The sequence below is a fragment of the Oryx dammah genome, unplaced genomic scaffold, assembly GCF_014754425.2.
Source record: "Oryx dammah isolate SB20612 unplaced genomic scaffold, SCBI_Odam_1.1 HiC_scaffold_27, whole genome shotgun sequence".
Taxonomy (NCBI): domain Eukaryota; kingdom Metazoa; phylum Chordata; class Mammalia; order Artiodactyla; family Bovidae; genus Oryx; species Oryx dammah.
In genome coordinates, this window is record NW_024070211.1 from 74,375,688 (window position 1) to 74,398,804 (window position 23,117).

A 23,117-nucleotide genomic window follows, 5' to 3' on the forward strand; every position below is an offset into this window, starting at 1 on the left:
CTATGTCCCCTGCATTGGCAGATGGATTCTTATCCACTGTGCCACCAGGGAAGTCCTCATGTTTCATTTTTAAATTCCTCTTTTGATTTCTTTGACTGATTGGTTAAGTAGGATGTTGCTTAATTCCTATATATTTTTGAAAACTTCAGGTTTCTGCCTGCAGTTTTGTTTTATATTATAGTCAGAAGAGATGCCTATTTCAGTCATCTTTAACGTAGTAAGACTTGTTTTGTGGCCTAACATATGATCTATCCTAAAAAATGTTCCATTTATGCTTAAGAAGAATGTGTATTCTGTTGCTTTTGCACAGAATGGTCTGTGCCTGTTAAGCTCATCTGGTCTAAACATACTACTTGAAGTCTACGCTTCCTTACTGATAATGTCCACTGATGAAAGTGGGATACTTAAGTCTACTATTATTGTTTTGCTGTCTATTTTCCCTTAGGTTTGTTAATATTTGTGTCATATATTCAGGTGTTCCATGGCTTTATTTGTACATCTTTTCCATATGCCCTAGAGATATTTCCATTTCAAACATCTTCATTTCCCTCATTTTAGTTTGTATAATGCGGAGAGCATAGCTGTTATCATAATTTATGTAGTCATTTCCTTTCTGATGGACATCTGTTGTGATGTGGTTGAAAATAGATTAAATTGATGGCTGACAATTTACAATATTCAAGATGTCCTTTTCAGAAACAATTTACATCTATCCACTTACTAAATACTTGTCTAATTTTCCTCATAAAGACCTTATACATAATCCATCACCCATTAGCCACTTCACTTCTCTGACAAGTAACATGTAGATAGAGGGGATGTGTGAAAATGGAAGCACACTTACTCAGATGTATAAAAACTTATTTTAGTTGTATTAACTGTCTCACTTTGCTTTAGAGTCCCCACTTTCACTAATAGCAAAATTGGGGGAGAAGACAGATTCACCATTAAGGAACTCATCTTTCCTGGCCATCACACTTTCCTTTGATCAAACTGAAGTTCAAATTCCTGTCAGGGTGTTTCTCTATTCAGAAACGCCTTACCCCATCTTTATCAAGTTGGGAACTAGTGCAGGGAAGGAACTCTTTCTTGCTGTTTTCTGAGTTTTTACTAGTTTTTCTTCCTATCACCTATTACTGGAACCTTCTGTCTTAGTCCATGCCTTACTCCAGCAGCTCCTGCTCAACAATAAGTCTGAGATCCTGTACACTGAAGTTTCCTTGTGTCAAAAGGCTTGCCTACTCCCATTAATTAGTAACATAGTTTTCACACAAGTTTATACCCTATATCTGCTAACTGTGCAACCTCTCTGTTTCCAATCTCCCTTACCTTTAGTGGTGAGTGAAGTTTCTATTAGTGAACTTGAGTAACATGTATAAACATTCCCTGACTAGCCCCACAGACCACCCCCAAATACCATCTATTGTCAAAAGCTGCAACAACAGTAACTTCTACACCATGAACCTATGATCAAAGCTAAGCCTCAGAGACTGTTAGTATCATTAACTGCAGTAATTCTTTTCCTAGAAAAATGCTGTAAAATATAAGGGTGGTTGTATATATAGAAAAATGACATTTCCCATTTGTTGCCAAAAGCTGCAACAATAGGAACAGGTACATCATGAACATACTGATCAAAGCTAAAGCCTCAGAGACTGTTAGTATCGTAAACAGCAATAATTTTCTTTGAAAAAATTTAAGGATGGTTATAATATAGAAAATGATAAAGTTCCGTTAAAAAAGCAGTCAGAAAATAATTCTGAGACCTTACTCTTAGAACATAGAAATTTTTAAAGTTATTAAAGAGGAGTGGAAAAGTATAATAAATGTTTTATTTTCATAAACTCTCTTAAAAAAACAAACAGAACTTGATTTAACTTTTAAAATCATCTCCAAGGCCTCTTAGCTTTCATACTAGCAAATTCTAATAAGGACCCTCCTCACAAGAAGTTATGCTTAAATGTTCACCATAATGTCATATTTCCATCCCTTTTCTATATTCATGAATAAATGGAAGCAATAATTTGAGTAGACTAGAAATAAATCTAATAGACAACTGCTGAAAAAGTTTTTTCTGGTGAAAAAAAGCAGTAATTGATACTTGAAAAAAGTTATTTCTCCAATACGATATCACATAACATATAAGCAGCAGACCTTTTTCTACACATGAAAACACAAGGTCTTAGTTATAGAAACAACACATTATTGCAATCCAACTTTTTTTAGACCAGCACACTAAACAAAGGGATAAAACCTGTGTTGGTATAAAAGGAATGTGACAATATAAGATAGGACAATCAACTTGGTTCTTATTCCTCAAAGTAAATCTTCCTGAATCATCGCTCCCAGAAGCATTTCTCTGGCTAGCAGAACTCCATCCAGACTCCAGGCCCGAGGTGGAGGGCCATAGTTTCTCCAGTTTCTTTCAATAGCTCAATCTTCAAGCAAGTAGTTAGGGTTAACTACTAAGTAGGGATCTTCTTCATAGCTCTCACTTCCTTCTGTGGAGCCTTTCAATCCAGCTTGGGTGAGCTCAATTAGAACATGATCCTATGAAATACAAATGGTTGTCCTCAGTTCTTTAGCAATATTATAAGAATGATAAGATACACAGGACTTGATCCTCCTTCTAAATGTCTGATTTTAACCAGGTTCCTTAGCATATCACATCATGTACTTAAAAATAACTTCAAAAAATATAATTTTATGATCATGTAATTGAATAAACCCTGATAAATATGTTTACCATTCTATTTATCATTCAAATATTAATATTATGTTAATTTTTAATTACCGGCCACTGAACTCTTTCATATACCACCCATTCATAACTCAGTTAGAAGTAGAATCTAAAGATAATTAACGTAAAAATTTTCACTTTGATCTATTAACTAGTAAAAAAAAAAAAAAAGTAGAACATGCCATGTGGCTTAATAAACTTGATGACAGATTTGAAGCCATGATATTATAAGTCAGTCTAATATGTCCACAAACAAAGACTTCTACCTAAGGCCCATATAGAGGAACTCAGGAAATAAGTGATTTGATTCTAAAAATGGAAAACTCCAACAGTATGAGCACTAACACCACTAAGACGGATTAGACACTTTCAAGTATTCTATGTACTAACACATCTTCATAGAAAGCACACTTGATCAGCACAGTACAAGTTCCTTAGTCTTTTGTACCAAATTGGCTCAGGAGGTGAATCAAACTTAAAAACGTAAGTCCAATTTAGATCAGTTAGTTTTACAATGTGTCCCAATGTGGATTTTTTGCATGAATTTTTTTATCTTAACACTGATTCCAGGGCCACTAGGAAGGCAAGGGCTGGCCTGATGCAAACATATTGTCCACTAGACAGACAACTCTGAGTACAATACTACCCCCACTTCAGCTCTATTTTTATACATATTATTTATTAAATTTTGAATGGAATAGTTCTTCAAATCCCCCCAACTGTAATCACAGACTCATTTAGTTCTACAGGGAAATAGTTCATCAGATGATAAACTCTGATGTGTGACACCTATAATATTTATAAACTGAGCACTGTGAAGTTAAATGCAATCTCTGCCATTTGAACAGAAAAATTTAATCATTTAACAAGTATTTGAACCCTCTCCGAGCTAGGCACCACTGCAGATACAGGGGATTGACAAAATAAAGTCCCTGCCCTCATGGTGGCTGCACATTATTAAACACCTAAACAAAGACTATACTGCCAGGCAGTGATAAACACTGTGAAGAAACAAGCAGGGTAAGGGGGTGACAGCAAGGAGGAAGGCTGCTATTTCAACAGACTAAGCAAGAAGAACTACTTTGAGAAGGCAACATTTGAGCCATTAGAATGGAGAAGGGAATATGGGGAAAGAAACAAAGGGCAAGTGTAAAAGCCTTCATGCCTGGTGTGTCTAAGGAACAGTGACAAGGCCAGTGTCATTGTGCAGAATGGGAAAGGAAAGAGGCTATGAAATGAAGACAATGAGGTGGGCAGGGGCCTGCTTGTGCAGAAGGTTCTGTGGGCCATGGTACAGAGACTGATTTTATTCTAGACATGAGGGAAGAAAGGCAGGGCACTAAAACAATTTCATTTGTTAAAAGATCTGTTTGGCTGCTGGGCGGAGAGCCACTGCAAGGGTGGACAGTTAGGAGGCACCTGTGGAACTCCAGGCATGGTGGCTTGGGTAGCTGTGATGGTGGTGAAGAGAACAGAGAATACTGAAGACAGGCTCATGAGATTTGCTGATAAAAGAAAGTTGTGAGGGGAAAGGAATCAAAGTTAATTCTAAGATGTCTGGCCTAAAGCAAATGAGTAAGTGAAACTACAGGGAAGTCACTGTTTTGAACACATTGAGTGTGAGATGCCTATTAATTTGTGAGTAAGCAGCTAGCTATATAGATAAGGAATTTAGAGGACAGGTGAGAGCTGGAGATATAAATATGGGTTCACAAATGGTTCTCAATTCATGGAACCAAATGAGTTCACTTAGGCAATGAATGTAAACAGAAAAAGAGGTTTGAGGATTACATATAGTACTTCATTTAAAAAGTGACAGGAGAAAGAGTCAAAAAATAAAAAAGGAGGGACTTCCCTGGTGGTCCAGTGGTTTAGACTCAGTGCTTACACTGCAGGGGGCACAGGTCTGATCCCTGGCTGGGAAACTAAGATCCCACATGCCATGTTATGTGGCCAAAAGAGAAAATAAAACAGAATCACACAGCTCAAAATTAAAAAAAAAAAAAAAAAAAAAAGAAACGAGAGAGAAGAGGAGGAAATAACAGTGAGAAGACCCAGGAGAATATGGTGACTCAGAAGCCAAGCAAACAAAGTATTTCTAGGAGTGATCAACTGTGACAGATGCTGCCGACAGGCTGAATACCAAAAACAGCCAAGTGACTGGAGCAGTGAGATGGTATGTATGTAATGGTCCTTTAAGAAAGTGGAAGAATGAACAGATGAGGGAAAAGTAATGGCAGCAAGAATTGCTACTGTGAGGTCAGTGCTACTGTGAAGTAGATAAGACAGAAGTTAAGAATTGTCCGTTTGAGATCTGTGGTCATTAATGTAAAGTAAGAGTGAGTACGTGATTGTATGCTTTTCTCCAGATACTTTTAACTTCTTAGATATAGGTACAGTAAACAAACTAGTTTTAACCAAAGTTGGAGTTTTGCCAAGCAAGTATTATAAAAGGAGAATGAATGAATTGCAAAGTATAAGAAAAAATATATCGTACAGACTGTAACCTGGGTAACAGGGGGATAAGAACGGGAGGAAGGATAAAATGCAGAATTTAGATGAGAGTGGTCAGGCTGCTTGAAGGTTTATGGTAGAGTAAAAAACAAAGGTTAAAAACACTCAAATGCTAAGACCCTAAATTCACTTTCCCAGCTTTAACATAAATTCTGCTTATTTTGGCAGAAGAAATAAGTCAATTAATTAGTAAGTCTCTTATTTTAAACAATTTTTAATTCTGACTAGACCCTCAGGATTCAAAATAAATGAATATCTAAGGAACCTATGAAGATATGAAACATGAAAACCTTCCCTCAGTAATACCCTAGCAAACTTAATTACATACGTACATAGTGGGTGAGTCGATAAATAACTTTCTCAATGATTCTCTTTTTATTTATCAGTTCCTCTTCAGAATCTATTTCTGATTCAATTTCCTTCAAGTACCAGTTAACAAGTTCACTCCTCTTTAATGCAGACTCATCCTCTTCTGCAACAAAAGAATTCATTTAAAAAGGATTAAATTATCTTGATAGCAAGCTATTTTGCCAATTCTTAGAGTTTGCATACACAACAGACAAAATAATGTATAGATTAGATAACCAATCTGTCAGAAAACATATCTGCTAAAATAAGGTTTGCACCGTTCCAGCTTAAGCCTGAAATAACCTGCCATATTATTTCAGTTAAAGTATCCTTACTTTATCCTGAAAAGAAAAATTAAAAAAAAAAGAGAGATGATAAACAATTTTCTTAAAGCTATTATGATTTCAAATTATGAAGGTGTTTCCTTCACTTTCTTACGCTTCACCACCCAGACAATGTTTGTCAACAGTAACTGAAAGCATGAATTGGGAATGAAGGATTCCATCCATTTTAAACAAAGCCATTATAAAGAAGGAAGATTTTACATCTGCAAAAAGTTTGTTAAGTGCTTCTTTATATATTATCAGATCCCAAATCTGGCTTAACAAATATTAGAATAGGCCAAGGACATTAGTAAAAATGAGTCATAAACCTCTGACAATGAACTTGTAGGGAAAACATCCAGGTTGGTAGATATGCTGACATTCCCTCATAGATTATGTTTGCCAGAGTGAGCTTGTCTTAAAAAATTTATCATCTCTTCTGACAAAACAACACAATCTTTAGTCAACCACAAGCAGTTTATGTGAATACAGCTTATGTAAATGACTCAGCATAAGAACAGCACTAGGTATGGCCTCACCTTCTTCCATCTTTCTGAGGTGAAGCACAATAAGGTTAGAGATTCGGCAGTATTCGGAGAAGCCCAGCCTTAAGGAGGCTTTTGGAACAGAATCTTGGTTCATGTCTTCACTGTGGCCGTTAATTCCACTCACAGGAGCAGGGCTATCAGCATGACCTAAGTGAAATATTAACCGTTTAAATCTTCTTCCTGTGCTAATACCCCCCTACCAGGTGCTTTTATAAATATACTATTCATATTTTAATACTAATTTTAAAACAACCATATAATTATACCCAGTATTCAGTAACTGTACAAATAAATTAGAAGCAATTTTATAAACACTACTAGTGAAGACAAAAACCCATTTGGAAGAAATGGGAAGAATGGGAGATAAAAAAGATTTCATGATCTAAAAGTGCACTTGCAATATTAAGTCCACTATCTCCATTTTGGTGTATTTTCTCTCAAGTCTTTCAAGCATATATATTTTATATCAACTATTTGATTATATTTTAACTTATAAACAGTTAATAAAATTCATTATCTATTTTTCCCCTTTTTGCTACACAGACTTCATAACCATCAGTAAGTGCACTTTCATCACAATACCTTAGAGAACATTTTGGCCCCTAACTCTAGAACAGTCATGAACAGACACCTCACCATTGATGCCATCTGGGCCCTCATCAACCTCCATCTGAGCATCTTCTTCTTGATCGAGATTGACATCAGGTGTTTCCACACGGATGATTGATTTATTCAGTAATCTGAAAGCTTCCTTCACATGTTTAGGCTGAACCTAAACCAATCAAGATAATGAGGTAAGCCAGTAAGCCAGTCTTTTTGATATACCAAACAGATTTTCTCCGCATGAAATTTCAGTGGCATTTTTGTTTTCTCACACGACATAAAAATATGAGAGATATTTATGGCAAATCATAAATTTACCAGAATGGCTAAAATGACCAGCAATATTGAGTGCTGAGGGTGTACACTGCTTTCATTCACTGCTCTTGGGAATATAAACCATTACAACCATTATGGGAAACCATTTTTCAGTCTTTACTAAATTGTGTATGCATACAATCTATGACCCAATAATTCAATAACTCCACTCGCAGGTATACACTGAACAGAAATGCACACATATATACATCAGATGAACTAAAAGACATGTACACCTCATAATACCCAAACTGGAGACTATCCAAACGTCCATTTTAATAGAAGAATGAGCCAACCACTATGACACACTTACTGATAGTTAATGTGTTTTTAACCACAACTGGGAGTGGGAAAAAGACTGAAAACAACTTAACTATCAAGAAAAGTATGGTTAGAGTACTATACAGCAATAAAGAAAAGAAAAAGGTTATCCTCAGAGAAGCGGGTAGCAGTGACTGTAAAGAAAAAGCTCAAAGGGTAGCTCTTGGAAATGCTAATAAGGAATGTTCGACTTCCTGATCTGGGTGTAGATTACACAGGTATTTCACTGAAAGCTAACTGAACTGTACACTTGTGATTTGTGCACTCTCTGTACTTATGTTTTGCCTCAACAAAAAAGTTTACTTAGAAAACTTACAAGTCTATTTTGGGGGCAGGGGGCATTGCTTTAAGTCTTTATACAAATAACCAAGTCTCTCTAAATATACTCCCTTCCTAACTAGCTGAAGCCCATAACAACAGATAAATCCAGCAGAGCCCTTTTTTAAAAAAATACACTACTGCCTGCATGTAAACTTTTAAGTCATTTTAGAGCAGTCAATATCAAGACATATCCTAGTAAACTTACTGGTCTATAAAAATAGCTTAGGAAGAGAAAAATATCCAGTTACTTATGGGGGAGAAATAATAATCAAGGGCTGGCCTCAGATTTCCCCAAAGGAACAACTAATGTCAGGATACAGTAGAAAAATTCGTACAAAAACAAAGTATGAGCCATAGGTTGTAGATCAAGCCAATCTGTCATTCAGGTAAAGACTACAAATAACCCTGTTGCACATACACTCAGGGAAAATTAGTCCCATGAACTCATCTCTTTCACCAAACCCTTGAAAAAGGACCAAATTTCAATCAGCCAAGAGATAAATTAGGAAATCATAACAAATTTATCTTCAATGAGCTATGCACGTATTTATCTAAAAAGCTATGACTTAAAAAACAAGCATGGGAATTAAGAGTGACAGAATACAATGTATATGGTATGACCTGAAGGCAGAGGGTTTACGTAAAGGCAGATCCAAAGTGAATATGCTGACTGCCTCCCACCCGTAACAAATGAAAGTCAGAAGATGATCAATCAGTGATGGATAACTACATTTGACTGTGCAAAGGAAAGCTGTAAAATATTATTTACTAAAATCACGCCGTTGAGAGGGAAGGGAAGAGAAAGGAAGATGAAACACGCTAGTTTTAACACTCTTCCTGGTAGGGAACCAATAGAGAATGGAGGATATAAGATAAAATTATAATAACAAAAGTAACCATTAAAATAAAACGTAAACTTTCTGAATATCAGAACTGCACATACAAGCAAAAGTAAAGTTACCACATAATGAAAAATCATTTCAACTATAAAAAGAAAACAAAAAACCTTCTCTCTCATATCAATAAATGTAATTGGGTTTAACATACATTAAAATAATATTAACTTGGATCACAAAATAAAACCTAACTCTGTGCTATGTGTGTGTGTATACACACTTAACTTACTCAAAAATGACTAAAAATAATAAAAAGTGATGCAAAGGAATATCAGAAAAAGAAAGCAAGGTAGAGTTCAGGCCAAAAAGCACAAATGAGACCAAGAAAGTTAGAGGTTACACATCAAAATGAAGAGATATGTATCAGTTAAGAGAACAATATTAGTAAAGCCGAAACTATAGAAGGTAGAAGGATAAATACAAAGAGACAAAACTATATTACTGGTAGAGAAATAAAAAGTATTCATAAGATACTTTAAACTTGCACTTTAGAGAAGATATGGTAGACCACAAACCCCACAAAAAAACACAGAAGACCTATGTAATATAATAAGTTAACTTCCCCCTTCACAGATGTAAGATCCCCTGGAGTAGGAAATGGCAACCCGCTTCAGTATTATTCCTGCCTGGAAAATTCCATGGACCGTGGAGTCTGGCGTCCACAAGGTCGCAGAGTTTGAATACAACTGAGCACACAGGTAAGCACGCAAACAGGGAACTAGGCCTCCCTTCAAAGTGCTCCCGGAACATTTATGGAAACTGGCACTGGGGACTTCACTGGTGGTCCAGTGGTCAAGAACCTGCCTAGCAATGCAGGGGACATGGGTTCAATCACTGGTCTGGGAAGACTCCACATGCTGTCGGGCAACTAAACCCACATGCCACAACCACTGAAGACAGCATGCTGCAATGGCCTGAAGCCCGCGTGCAAGGAGCCTGTGTTCCGCGGCAGGAGAAGCCTCAGCAATGGGAAGCCTGTGCACCACAATGAAGAGTAGCCCCCACATGCTGCAACTAGAGAAAGCAGGACCCACCAGCCCCAAAGAAAACAACAAACAAACAAGGACATTGGGCTACAAAGAAAGCATCCTAGAAACTAAAAGAGAAATTGTCTAATCACAATGTAGTATTAAAACAAGCAACCAAACAAATACATTCTAACCGGATATTACTAAACTCTGCCAACTCTTAGAAATGGGTACTTTTTTCAGGAAAATATAGCTCACCCAAAACTGACCTAAGAAGAGAGAGAAAATCTAAACAAGAAATTTTATATGCCAGACTCAGGAGTTTTAGTTGAGAATTCCTTATCAGTAAAAGCAGATTTTTATTTCACTTTATTCACGGCAGCATCACACAGTGCGCAGGACCTTAGCTGCCCGACCAGGGACTGAACCTGTGTGCCTTGCAGCGGAGGTGCAGCGGCATCCTAACCACTGCACTGCCAGTGCATTCCCGGGCAGATCATTGTACAATGGAAAACCATTCTAGCATAGAGGAAAAATGGCGAAATTTTCCAAAAATTTAAATGAAATAACAACCATAGTTTTTTGTGAGTACTGTTTAAAAATTCTAAATAACAGCAAGCAAATGCCAAATGCATTAAAAGAGTGGGATTTATTCCAGGAAGCCTTGATATTAGTTAATTTATTTTCATTTTAACAGATCCAGGAAAAAAAAAAGTCAAGATTAACTCACAAACGTTTGCTTTTCTCATTCTAGCCACTAAAGGGCTATCTTGGTGGCTCAGACAGTAAAGAATCCACCTGCAATGTGGGGAACCTGATTTCGATCCCTGGGTTGGGAAGATCCCCTGGAGGAGGGCATGGCAACCCACTCCAGTATTCTTGCCTGGAGAATCCCCATGGACAGAGGAGCCTGGTGGGTGACAGTTCATGGGGTTGCAAAGAGTTGGACTGAATGACTAAGCACACACACAACACTAAAAAGACACTAGGCAAAAAACAAAACAATCTTCCTGACAGCAATATTCAAGATATGAATAATAAATATATAGTTCTTATTGATAAAAACAGATCTCAGCCACAGAGCCAACTAAGAACAAGAAAAAAATGTTCGATTTCATAATTATTAGACATTATATTACAATAGCAAAAGCAAAAGTAAATTAGTAGAGACTATGGGAAAAGATTAAGTTTACTTTTTTCAGTAAGACTAGAACCATTTATCATTTGAAAAAAGAATGAAAATCTGGAAAATCAATAGACTTGACTGAAAAAGAAACTAAAGGTTTCATATGGTATAAAACTATCATACAGAAACCAATAGTTGATATATACAAGCAACCATCAGTCAAAATATAAAATGGAAAAAAGTCTATCTTCAATACCAAGAAAAAAAAAAACAAAATATCAAGAAATAAATTCAACAAGGATCATGCAAAAATCATAGGAAGAAAACTTTAAAAGCCATTAAATAAAACAACAAAAGACTTAAGTGGAAAGATAATGAATGAATCACCAGAACTGTTCACAAACATTTGCTTTTCTCATTCTAGCCACTTGATAGGAAAGCACTTTAACCACTTGAACTTAGGCATGGCCATGTTAATTCCTCTGACCAATGAAATCTGAGTGGCAGTGCCACGTCACTTCTAGATAGAAGGTTAAGAAGCGGTGTATGATTCACCTTTTCTTCTACTATGATCATGGAAGTGTCGTGTCAACAAAGAGACTTCTGTCAGCATGAATTTCTGAGCAATGTGAAGAAGAGAGCCTCTGGCTAACATAAATGAACATGCAGCATGAGCAAAAAAAATAACTTTTTGTTTTAAACAGCTGCAATTTTTAGTGGCATAAACTAGATTCTAATTGCTATCCTGTTTTCTTAGGAAAAATCATTGAGATGTCAGCTTTTCTTATTAACAAATGTAACATGCTCTCAATATCTATAATTTGGTAATATACTATTTTTATTTTAGTATAAAAATACTAAAAACTGAGTATCAAACACTGAGCTCAAGTATATGTTGGCCCTATGTTCAGACTTTTTAAACAAAGATAAATGAATAGACAGCTTTAAGGGTATAATGCATTTCCTTACTACACAATATATTCAACAGTTAGAGAAAATCTAGGGGGTGGTATAATTACATAGCTTCATATTTAGTAGCATAAGTATAGGAACAAGCCATGCAACTGGAGGAAAAACCCATTTCAGGACTGAACAGAGAGGTGCTTTCTTCAAAAGTTCCCAGGTTTTAAAGAAGCTGTGTATTCCATACATACAACGGACCATAACTCAGACATAAAAAGGAAAGCATTCGAGTCAGTTCTAATGAGGCGGATGAACCTAGAGCCTATTATACAGAAAGAGAAAGATACACCTCCTATACTAAAGCATATATATAGAATCTAGAAAGACGGTACTGAGAAGTTATTTGCAGTGCAGCAATGGAGACAGTTATTTGCAGTGCAGCAATGGAGTGCAGCATAGAGAACAGAGACTATGGACACGGAGGGCAGGGGAGGAAGGAGAGGGTGAGATGCATGGAAAGAGTGACAAGGAAACTTATATTACCATATGTAAAACAGATAGCCAATGGCGGGGAGGGCAAAGGAGGGGCAGAGAAGGGGAAATTCCCAAGTTTTTCAAACAAGTTCCTAGGATGCTTTCCTCTTAGTGAATATCAGTAATTAAAAAAAAAAAAAAAAACCTAAGCCAACTGGTCATTAAGTTCACAACAGCCAAAAAAGAACACCACCAATGCAGCGGAACTAGCTGTACGTTTAAAATAAAAAGCCCCACTGAGTAAAATATTGTGGCACTAATGCAAAAGAAGGTTGAAAGACCAAAGGAACAGAAAAAAAAATTCAGGAGACTTTAATAGGCACAAGAATTTAATATAAAAGTATACCAAACCAGTGTGGAAAAGATAGGTTGTTCAGTAAGTGGTTTTGCAACTAGAAAAGTAGCTCAAAAAGAATCAACTGATTCATAGCTTACATCCTACAGCAGAATAAATACCAAATATTCGAATGATTTAAATACAATGAAACCATCTAAGTGCTTGAGGAAATCCTGAGAATTCTTTTATAATCTTAGACTAGGGGAGGCCCTTATAATAAAGTAAGTAAAAATAAAGAATAGGATCATAAAATAAAAGGAAGTAGAAATGGCTTTTAAATATATGCACAAACACTCAATTTTATTCAGGAAATGTATTTGTGTATATATGCGTATTTATTTTCATATCATGTGAATTTGCTATCTACTAAAAACCAAAAAAAAAAAAAAAAAGGGGGGGGGAAAGAAAAATCTAACAGAAATTCTCCAAGACTCATCAGTTCTATGACACTCATTTTAGGAAACATTACAATGGAAAAAAAAAAAAAGGTACAAATGTTAGCATAGTTTTTAAGAATTCCCCTCCACCATGACCTATTCTTTCTCTGCAGATTCTACTACATTCTTGCTAAACTTTCTTCCTTTCACTCTAGAAATGCATATCAAAATTCCATATGCCCTTCAGTGATCCAGTTCAAATGTTGACATCTCCCCAAACCCTCCACCTTCCTTAGGAAAGAATTCATTGATCTCTATACTCTCTGCTGATGACACTCTACCATAATAACCTCTCTCATATTTCACATATTTAATTAAACATGTCTTCTCCCACCAAATTATCAGCAATGGAAAACACAGGCTCTTTTATTCATCTCTTAACCTATAAAGATGTCCATTAAATGTCAGAAGACTCAAAGAACAACAAGTAAGACAGTGTCAAAGTATTTTGTAACAGTAAAGCGCTATAGCAGAGAATTTGAAAAATTAAACAAACTAACACCTGAGAAATGAAATCCATGGGACAAAAATGTGAATGAAGTCACTACAGTGCTTACTTCTGGGAAAGGGTGTACGTGAACTTCCTAAGATGTTGTAAATCTCTATTCTGAGCTGGGTGGCCACAAGGGTGTATGTAAAAAGTCAGAGCTGTACAGTCTCTTCTGTGAATTATACCTCAATCATACTATTTTAAGAAAAATAGCCAAACTCTTTCCTCAAACAAAATCTTACACTGTTTAAAAATATAGTTATATAAAGCAGGGCTGGTTTGCATGAAGCAGAGATAAAGGTATGAATATCCTTCCATACTGTTCCCCATTTACTCCCTAAATACCCACTGACGTACCTGTAAAACCCAGGGCTCAAAGAACAATTTAATATCCACGCATTATACAAAACTAAGGAGGTAAATTCCCTTCTTAGGTGACTGGGGGCAACATTATCACATTTGTATCCGATGCCTAGAAGCCTAGTATACTGTTAAGGTTTAAATGGTAAGGATTAAACATTGTAAGGTTTAAATCTTTCTTGAACAAATGGCACTAATCTTGAACTCACCTCTATTTGTACTCTATAATCTATGTCATGATTATCTCATTAATCTAACTACTACATTCAATAAATGCTTGACAGCAACGTTCTTTAAGGGAAAGCCCCCAGGGTCAGGAGTCATGTATTCTATGAGAACTCAACAGTTATATAAAAGTAAATCTGCAGTGAATGCTAGTATGTTCTATACCGAAGATAAAAACACACTTAAAGCCAAACATCAATTTCTCTTTCCCATTATGTTAAAGTGACTTTGATACCTCATCACAGCAGTGCATCCGAGCCATTGCTTCAGAGAGACGGATCATGCTCTCAAGCTGTCGCACTGTAATCCTCCATGAAGACTTGGTTACCCCAGAACCATCCCTCTGGCGGAGGCGTTTATACTGTTCCACAATGAAGTCCTCTGACTCTTTAGAAATCTGTTTCAGAATATTGATGAAGTCAGAGCATTTCTACTTAATGGAAGCTGCATTAAACATGAAGGTTAAAAGGTTCCCAGATGGAGATACTCTGGGGGAACTGAGAGGGTCCAGACTTTGAAACCAATGACAAGCAATTAGTACTGAAATACCTTTCAATAGAAACTGATACGAAGGACTATGAATTCCATGCACTAATTTTACAAATAGGAAGACAGTAGAGTTAGTATTTCAATATGTATGTAATAGCCACTCTGTGGCTTCTCCACATTCTGTTGTTTCAGTTAACCTATAGGCAACTGTAGTCTAAAAATACTGAATAGAAAATTTCAGACAGAAACAATTAATGTTTTAAATTGTGTGCTGTTCTGAGTAGTGTCGTGAAATCTTAGTAGCTGTCTAATGTCTCACCCAAGATGTGAATCATCCCTTTATCCAGAGTATCCACAGTGTATATGGCACTTGCTTATTAGTCAGTCAGTAGCAAACTCAGTTGTCAGATCAACTGTTACGGTAACACAGTGTTTATGTTCAAGTAACCCTTCTTTAACTTACTAACGCTTCCCAAGCACAGGAGTAGTGATGCCAGCAATTCAGATATTCTCTTATTGCGCTAACTTATAGGAAAAACCATAGTATATACAGGGTTTGGTACTATCTGTGATTTCAGGTATCCACTGGGATATACATATCAGCTATTTCAGTAAACCTTATCATTTGTTCAATAATAACAACAAAGTAAGGCAAACTAAAGGATACTCAGTTTTTCAGAGCAAGGAACTAAGTATGTTAAGGAAGCAAGCCAAAGTTATAGAGAGAACAGGTTAGTCATGGAGAACAAATGCTTCTGCAAACAAAAGTGATATTCTACCCTTTCCTTGGGACAGTGAGACTCAATTCTGATAAGGATTATCAAGTGAAGGTGTTAGATGATTAAAATCTAAGCGTAATTCCCAAAAGTCAGGTCAGAAATAGTGTAGACATTTCAACAAGAATCAAATGAAAATTTTTTATATATGCTATTTTAGGAAAATGCCAAACAACATATGCATTATGGAGGTTTTTTTTTTTTTTTAATGTAGGTGGGAGAGGGGTTCAGGATGAGGGACACATGTATACTCATGGCTGATTCATGCCAATGTATGGCAAAAAACACTACAATATTGCAGTAATTAGCCTCTAATTGAAATAAATAAAATAAAAAAATAATAACAACAAACAAACAAAAATAAACGTCTAAGTGAGCACCCTGAATCCAGTGCAGGTTTAAGCCAAAGATCTACATCAATTACTGTAAGGTAGTTATTTATGTTCATTACAATGAACTAGAGGAACCCAAGTTTTTCCTCAGAGAAAGATTCAAGAGCATCTGCAGGCTACTGATTTAAGCATACACAGTTTTAAGATTCTTAGGAATAATGATTGAAATAAAATCTAGTTTGTGTGGTTATTCAAAACTCTTCACTCATAAAAACCTTTTTATTAGCACCTAATTGGTACAAGAGATGGAATTCTTCAGACTTTTAAAACACTTTTTCTCAAGACTTTTTTGAAGAAATAAACTGTTATCCACCCCTCCAAAAACAGCCCAAACAAACCCCCAGATCAAGCCAATCAACCAACCATAAAAAATCCTCAAATCAGGTTCAGTTAATTTCCAAGTAACGCATCTGTTTAAATGCCACATACTCATCATGCCTGAATACAGTACAAAAGGGCAGGTTACCTTGGGTTTAAACTGTCTTGCAAAAAGAAGATACCTCCTGATATCATCAAGGGAATACACACGATCAATGGAATCCTCAATTCTTGAATGCAAGTCTACTATTCGCCTGGCAATAGCATAATCTGTAACCTAATTCCAAACAAGAAAATCACTTTTATCAGTTATAATAACATCCATTCCAGACTATCCCAGGCATTAAGAAATTATCTGTAGCATGATAACCTCAAGCTTTAGAATGCCACAAGAAGATGTATTAATGGGTTCAAGTTTCTGAGGAAAGTTTAATACCGGTTTCATCTGAAATCAAACGCTTAAATGCACAGCTGTGCCTTACTCTAATTAAGACTATTCCTGAAGAAATTAACCAACTTAATTAATCTGACAGAAATAAGAGTTCTAGTGCCCTCAGTAAATGCCAGGATCTATTGCCTTAAGTGTTGTCGGGAAGCATTAATTCATACAATCCTCACAAAAACCTTATTAGGTAGATAACACTACTCCGTTTTACAGATAAGTAAATTGAGGCCTGAAAAAATTATATAACTTGTCCAACATCACAGTAACTGAGCAAGGATTTGAAGAGTCTAGCTTCAGAATATGTCCTCCTAGCCACTATATCATGCTGCCACCTATGAATAAATGAGGATAATCATCATAAAACTGTTACTAACATTGAATAAAATCATACTAAAAATATGCAATTTACTCTCAAATGGTATAGAAAAAAATGTAGAGATACACAGAGCAAATGGTAAAGCAAATAGGGCAAAAACTTATGTGAACTGAATAAAGGGTATATGGGTACTATATGCATTATTGTATTTCCCGCAACTTTTCTGTAAGTTTGAAATTATTTCTAATTAAAAAGTTAAAAATAAATAAATTATGTAGAGACATAAATATATGAAAATCAGTCAATGCCCAACAATGGGGAGTGGGGACTGCGTTAAACGTTTTATATAGATTTGTGAAGGAAAAGAACCAAACCCAAAGATAAAACATGAAAACCCTCTAATAGTCACATTAATGGAAGGCAAATTTTATTTAGACAAATTTAAAACTTTACTGTAAGCAAGAGTTATGTATTCTGCCTAATGTAATGTAGGCTCACCATGCTCTGTAATTACAAGTACAGTACAATATTACCTTCTAAGGTCATTTTGCAGTTCTGCATACATCTGAGATATGCAACGTTGTTAAATATTTAAGTCTAAGTAACTCTAATACTGGGCTTCCCTTGTGGCTCAGCTGGTAAAGAATTGGCCTGCAATGAAGGAGACCTTAGTTCAATTCCTGGGTTGGGAAGATCCCCTGGAGAAGGGAAAAGCTACTCACTCCAGTATTCTGGCCTAGAGAATTCCATGGACTGTATAGTCCATGGGTCGCAAAGAGCTGGACACGACTGAGTGACTTTCACTTTCTTTCAACTCTAATACTAACATGTTAGAATGTAAGTAAACCCACAATTTTACATTCAGTCTTAAAACTGCTACATAATTAGAAAAAAATGTGACACACGCAATAATTTGAAAAGAAGATATAGGGAGACAAATGACTCATAATTTGCAGAAAAAAAGGAAAGTTGTTTGGTATCCGAATTCTTTTCAACCTTAATGAAAAAAACAAAAGTCTAATAAAAATCTTAAACGGTATGGTTGAGAACTGTGTGGGGTTTTTTTAGAATTAAAAAGCAACAACAAAAACAAAAAGCTTGATATTCCTTAACACAATAAAACAGAACCATCAATTAAAGTGATTCCGAGTTGCTTAATAAACCCATCTAATCCTGTACCACTCAGAGATACGAAAGGTCAGTGCCAACACATGCACCAATTCTTCACGAGTACATCTTCCAGGCTTGTCTCGATCAATTACTCAAACTGGAAATAATAAAGGAAGCTCAAAGGGACGGCTCATGTAGTTACCTCATTACATTCATCCACAAGTATAAAGAAGAGATCAAATCGGGACATGATAGGAGCTGACAAATTTATATTCTGTTTCAACGATTTTGATCTGTCATAGTGTCCACTGATGGGGTTTGCTGCTGCCAAAATGGATGTCCTGGCATTCAGAGTAGCCTGACCACAAAAAGAAAAAAATCGTGACAGGTTTAAAGACAAATGGAATGGCATAGGACAAACCTCAACATCATTCATAATTAACAAAAACCAAAATAATAAGATATCATCTTTCACCTACTGAATCATTGAAATCAAAGTCTGATATAGCAACAGGTATCCTCATACGATGTTGCTAGTATGATGTGTATGCCCTTTAAGCCAGCAATTTCTTACTAAGAATTCATCTTGCAGCTAGATATAGGAAGAGGCGTACAATGCTTACAATGTTGTTTGTAATAAAGAAGGCTGGAAATGACCTAAACATCATTCTTTTTTATAGGAGCCTAATGAGTCAAACTGGGGTATACACAAGTGAAAATCATGGAGTAATAAAAAACCAAAGTGGATCTAATATATACTGGTATAGAAAGATTACCAAAATAAAATTATAAAGTTAAATGAGCAAGGAGTAAAACTTTATGTGCATCATGCTTATTTATGATAAAATATTCCTAAAAGGACATAAACTCAGCAGACACTTCTGAGAATCTACTGGTGCTAGGAGGAGGAGATTTCTCTTCTTAATTTATATTTACCTGTTACATTTTTCTTAACTATTTGAATGTATTATTTTTAAAGCTTTATTTCTCTCTAATGCTAATCATAATATTGTACTTATTATTTTCATTTAAATGATTTGTCAACTTTATTTCTGTTACAACTGGAAGCACATTTTAGCAAAGACTACAGAGAAGCTTTGTGGAAATTTTGAAAGAGCTAAAAATTTCACCAGTACTTTCTCTACTTTGTTTCATAACAAATTAATTTTCATAGTACCTTTAACAGCACCTGTAATTTGTAGTCAAGTGCTCTACCCCTGAGCTTTGCCCCCAACACCTGTAATTTGGATTAATAAGCCTCAGGACTGTGTTTTCCATTTCAATAAACAGCATTTCATGTTGAAGTAATGCATTTTATCCAAGTGATCATCTCCAGAGCTACACTAGTTTAAAAGGCTAAAGCAAGATGCAGTGGAACAGAAGTGGACACACATACCTTCACTCCTGCTTTGGTGATAGAGATGGTTTGCTGTTCCATAGCTTCATGAATAGCAACTTGATCCCGCACATCCATCTTATCAAATTCATCAATACAACATACACCCTGTAATCAAATAAGCCTGGCATAAGAAACTTCCTTTCAGATGTCAAAATGGCAAAGAAACTCAAAGTTTGCTACCATAGTGACTTTAAACAACTAAGGTAAGTAAGCAATCCCAATTCCCTCTACTAGAGTAAGACAGTACATGATCCCCAAGGGAACCATACAACTTTCAACTCATTTTAAACTCTAGTTTGCCCTTTAAACTAAGGGCAAAAAAACAGGCAGTTACTTATTGCACTTCTATTCAACATCAAAACGTGTAAATCTCAGGGTCAAAACATTCTTGATCACTTCAGTGTTGATTTTAGGCTCAAAGTGAAGGATGAAGTTGGAACATAATGTCTGTATCTACAGCTACAATTTACATGCCTTCACAGGTCTAACAATAGATCTATGACAAATACATGCAAAATGCAATAGATATACTCATAGATGTATCACAATCTAGAAAGGAAAAAGTGCTGAGACATACTAGTCATAGCAAACAACAAGCTCAGGGAAGGCAATATATTCTACAGAAGTTTAGAAAGTATTGACTAATGATGATAATCCCAATTTCTAGATTAATAAAACCATAAATTATTTACTTAAAGTATTTTATTTTTTCTTGAAAAAGAACACCTTACTAGGAACTTATAGGTCTTTATTGATAGGGTAGGGGATATTCTGATTTCTTTCTATCTAACCAGGTAAAATGTTCTTACATTATCAGCCAGCATCAAGGCTCCAGCCTCAATGACAAACTCATGAGATTCTTCATCTCTCACAACAGCAGCTGTTAAGCCAGCAGCACTGGACGCTTTGCCACTGGTGTAGACAGCTCTGGGACTGAATTCCTCTACGTGCCTGTTCAAGGTTATCATATTCATTAATATATGATTATAAAGCATCCTTTTTAGGATTATCAGCTTGATACAGTTTACATCAAGTAAGAATTTAAGAGAACATTTGGAAAAGGCATTAAGAAAACGCAGTTAATAAAGATATATGCCATAGATCAAATAGAAAGTCTTTTCTCCTTTGGTCTTCTGAATAGGCTAAACCCATTCCTGTCAAAGGAAGATGAAATTCATACACAACAAAAACATCAATTAATAGTTTGGCACCAGTAACCTATTAGAAGACCTTGCATTTAAAAAATGAAAACAAACAAAAAACAAACAACAACAAAAATAGATGTGAAATTTATTCCAAAAAAGGGAAGGTTGGCTTAATAACTAAGAAACAATAATATGCCATATTAAAAAAGATAAGAAGCATTATAATAGATGTAAAAAAATGTGAAAAAATCTAATACCCTTTCATGATAAAAACTCAACTAACTAGAAGAGGCTTTCCCTCAACCTGCTAAAGGGCATCTATGAAAACCCACAGCTAACATCATACTTACTAGTAAAAGACTGAATGCTTTTCCCTTAAGAACAGGAATAAGACTTAGGGGTCTATTCCTGCCACTTCTATTCAACATTACATTGAAAGATTTAGCAAGGGCAATTAGGCAAGAAAAAGAAAAAGGCACCCAGATTTGAAAGAAGAAAGAACTATCACTATTTGCATTTGACATGATCTTGCAGACAAGTTAGAGCCACTAAAACACAACTAGTAAGTTCACTGAAACAGTTAGAATAAATCAGTTTGTGCATGTTGCAAGATAAAAGTTCAATAGTTGTATTTCTAAACACTTGCAACAATCCAAAAATGAATCTAAGAGAACTCAGTCCATGATACACTTGAAGAAAATAATATTTAATTATAAAACTCCAGCTAAAAACTTTATGTTCTAGAACACTGCCATGTTAAAAATTTCCCAAAGAAAGGAAAGGCAGCTTGATACAGTATGAAGAACACATGCTTTGCAAAGGCTGAATTCTAATATTCTTGGCTTAGAGCCACCTGTCAGCTCTAAGGAATTAGACAATTTACTGAGACTTAGAGTTTTGTTTGCCTCCCTGAAAAAAAAAGACAATATTATATGCCTGTCTGAATGTTGGTAGGATATGACATAATACACATATACAGACACACACAGCACCAAGAACACAAGAGGTGCTCAAAAACTGGTTGCCATTATCTTAACCTCTAAGTTTCTTAAGTCTGAAAGTAAGCAAGTACTTATACCTTTTAAAAGTAAGCAGAAACTGCTAAATTCATATTGGTAAGTTCAGCACAAAATGCCTCATCTTTATCACACTGTTTTTGGAAACTGTATCCTGTATAAGAACCGTGAAGACATTTGTATTCTTAATCTCAGCAATCCTATGCCTAGGAATTTACCCAAAGGAAAATAATAAAATAAAAACTTATACACATTGTGATGTTCACTGTATTTCATCATTAAAATAAGATCTGTTAAACTGTCTAATATCAGGGTAGAGGAATTATCTTTTAAGCTACAATATGCCAACAAAAAACAATTGTGAAAATAGAGAAACATCGAAAAGTATTTAAGGTATTAATTAAAATTAAAAATATGAATGCTGTGACTTATAACCATGGAGATATACATATATTCATACATTCAAAGAGTTTTATACAAAGATTAAAAGAATTCTATGTGGGATTGTAACTACAATTTTTACCTATTCCAAAATCTGTAAAATGCTGTTACATTCTCCTTAACAAACTAGGGTGTACTTTAACCTAAGAGTTTCTGAAAGCCTGCAACTATGCGTATTGTTTTCTTTGTTGTACTATCTCAGGCACTTACTTGAGAAACTGGCTCTTAGCTGTACTTGGGTCACCAACAATGCAAACATTTATATCCCCTCGAAGAGAGGTCCCTTCCCCTGTTGTCTTTGGGACACCACCAAAGAGCATCAGCAAGACACCCCGTTTTACTTCATCATTACCTGAAATAAAAACCCAAAGTGTTTTTCAACACGAGTTTAAACAATTTCACAGGACACTACAAAGGCATGTTTACCAACCAAAAGAGCAGAGGCAGCTGAAGCAAAGCTAAGACCAAAGTTAAAATACCTTTCTGGTTTCTCATCTTGATCTTGGTTCTCATACTATGAATCTACAGTCACCTAATCACTGTACTAATACCTTCACCTGAAACAGATGCTGATGCTCACCATTCTAGGAGTCTTTCCTTGTCTATAAGTCCTGCTTCCTAAACAAAGTCTTTCCCTATGTCATGGTCCTCAAATATCTCTCCCCAAAAATAAACTATGTCCAATACAGCCTACCATATTCGCTAGTTCTTTCCAACTGCAGGTTATATAGTTCTATCAAGAGTTTCAGGAAATGATCCAAAACGTACCTCTTTTGTATCAGGAATAGTGACCCAAAGCTAAATATAAATACAAGCTAATTGAACTGATATGGATTAGGCAAGACGCTGAATGTGATCTACAGCTGCTTCTAAAAACTGTTTTTAAATACAAGAAGGAAATGAACAATTGAAAAAAAAAAAAAAAAAGACAACACCAAATTTTAGAAATGTGACATTGGAA

General features: G+C 35.6%; 1 protein-coding gene across 1 annotated transcript in view; it reads right to left on the minus strand.

Moving 5' to 3' along the window:
* Window positions 1–1,808: 1,808 nt before the first annotated feature.
* Window positions 1,809–23,117, minus strand: part of MCM6 (minichromosome maintenance complex component 6) — a 34,717-nt gene continuing 13,408 nt past the window's right edge. Inside the window, exons 8-17 of the mRNA XM_040228518.1 lie at window positions 22,367–22,508; window positions 20,364–20,505; window positions 19,552–19,659; window positions 18,358–18,513; window positions 16,433–16,561; window positions 14,545–14,706; window positions 7,110–7,245; window positions 6,465–6,620; window positions 5,587–5,726; window positions 1,809–2,550 (exon numbers count right to left, since the gene is read on the minus strand). Of these exons, the coding sequence (XP_040084452.1) occupies window positions 2,434–2,550; window positions 5,587–5,726; window positions 6,465–6,620; window positions 7,110–7,245; window positions 14,545–14,706; window positions 16,433–16,561; window positions 18,358–18,513; window positions 19,552–19,659; window positions 20,364–20,505; window positions 22,367–22,508 (1,388 nt within the window). The 3' untranslated portion in view covers window positions 1,809–2,433. The remainder of the gene's footprint in view (window positions 2,551–5,586; window positions 5,727–6,464; window positions 6,621–7,109; window positions 7,246–14,544; window positions 14,707–16,432; window positions 16,562–18,357; window positions 18,514–19,551; window positions 19,660–20,363; window positions 20,506–22,366; window positions 22,509–23,117) is intronic.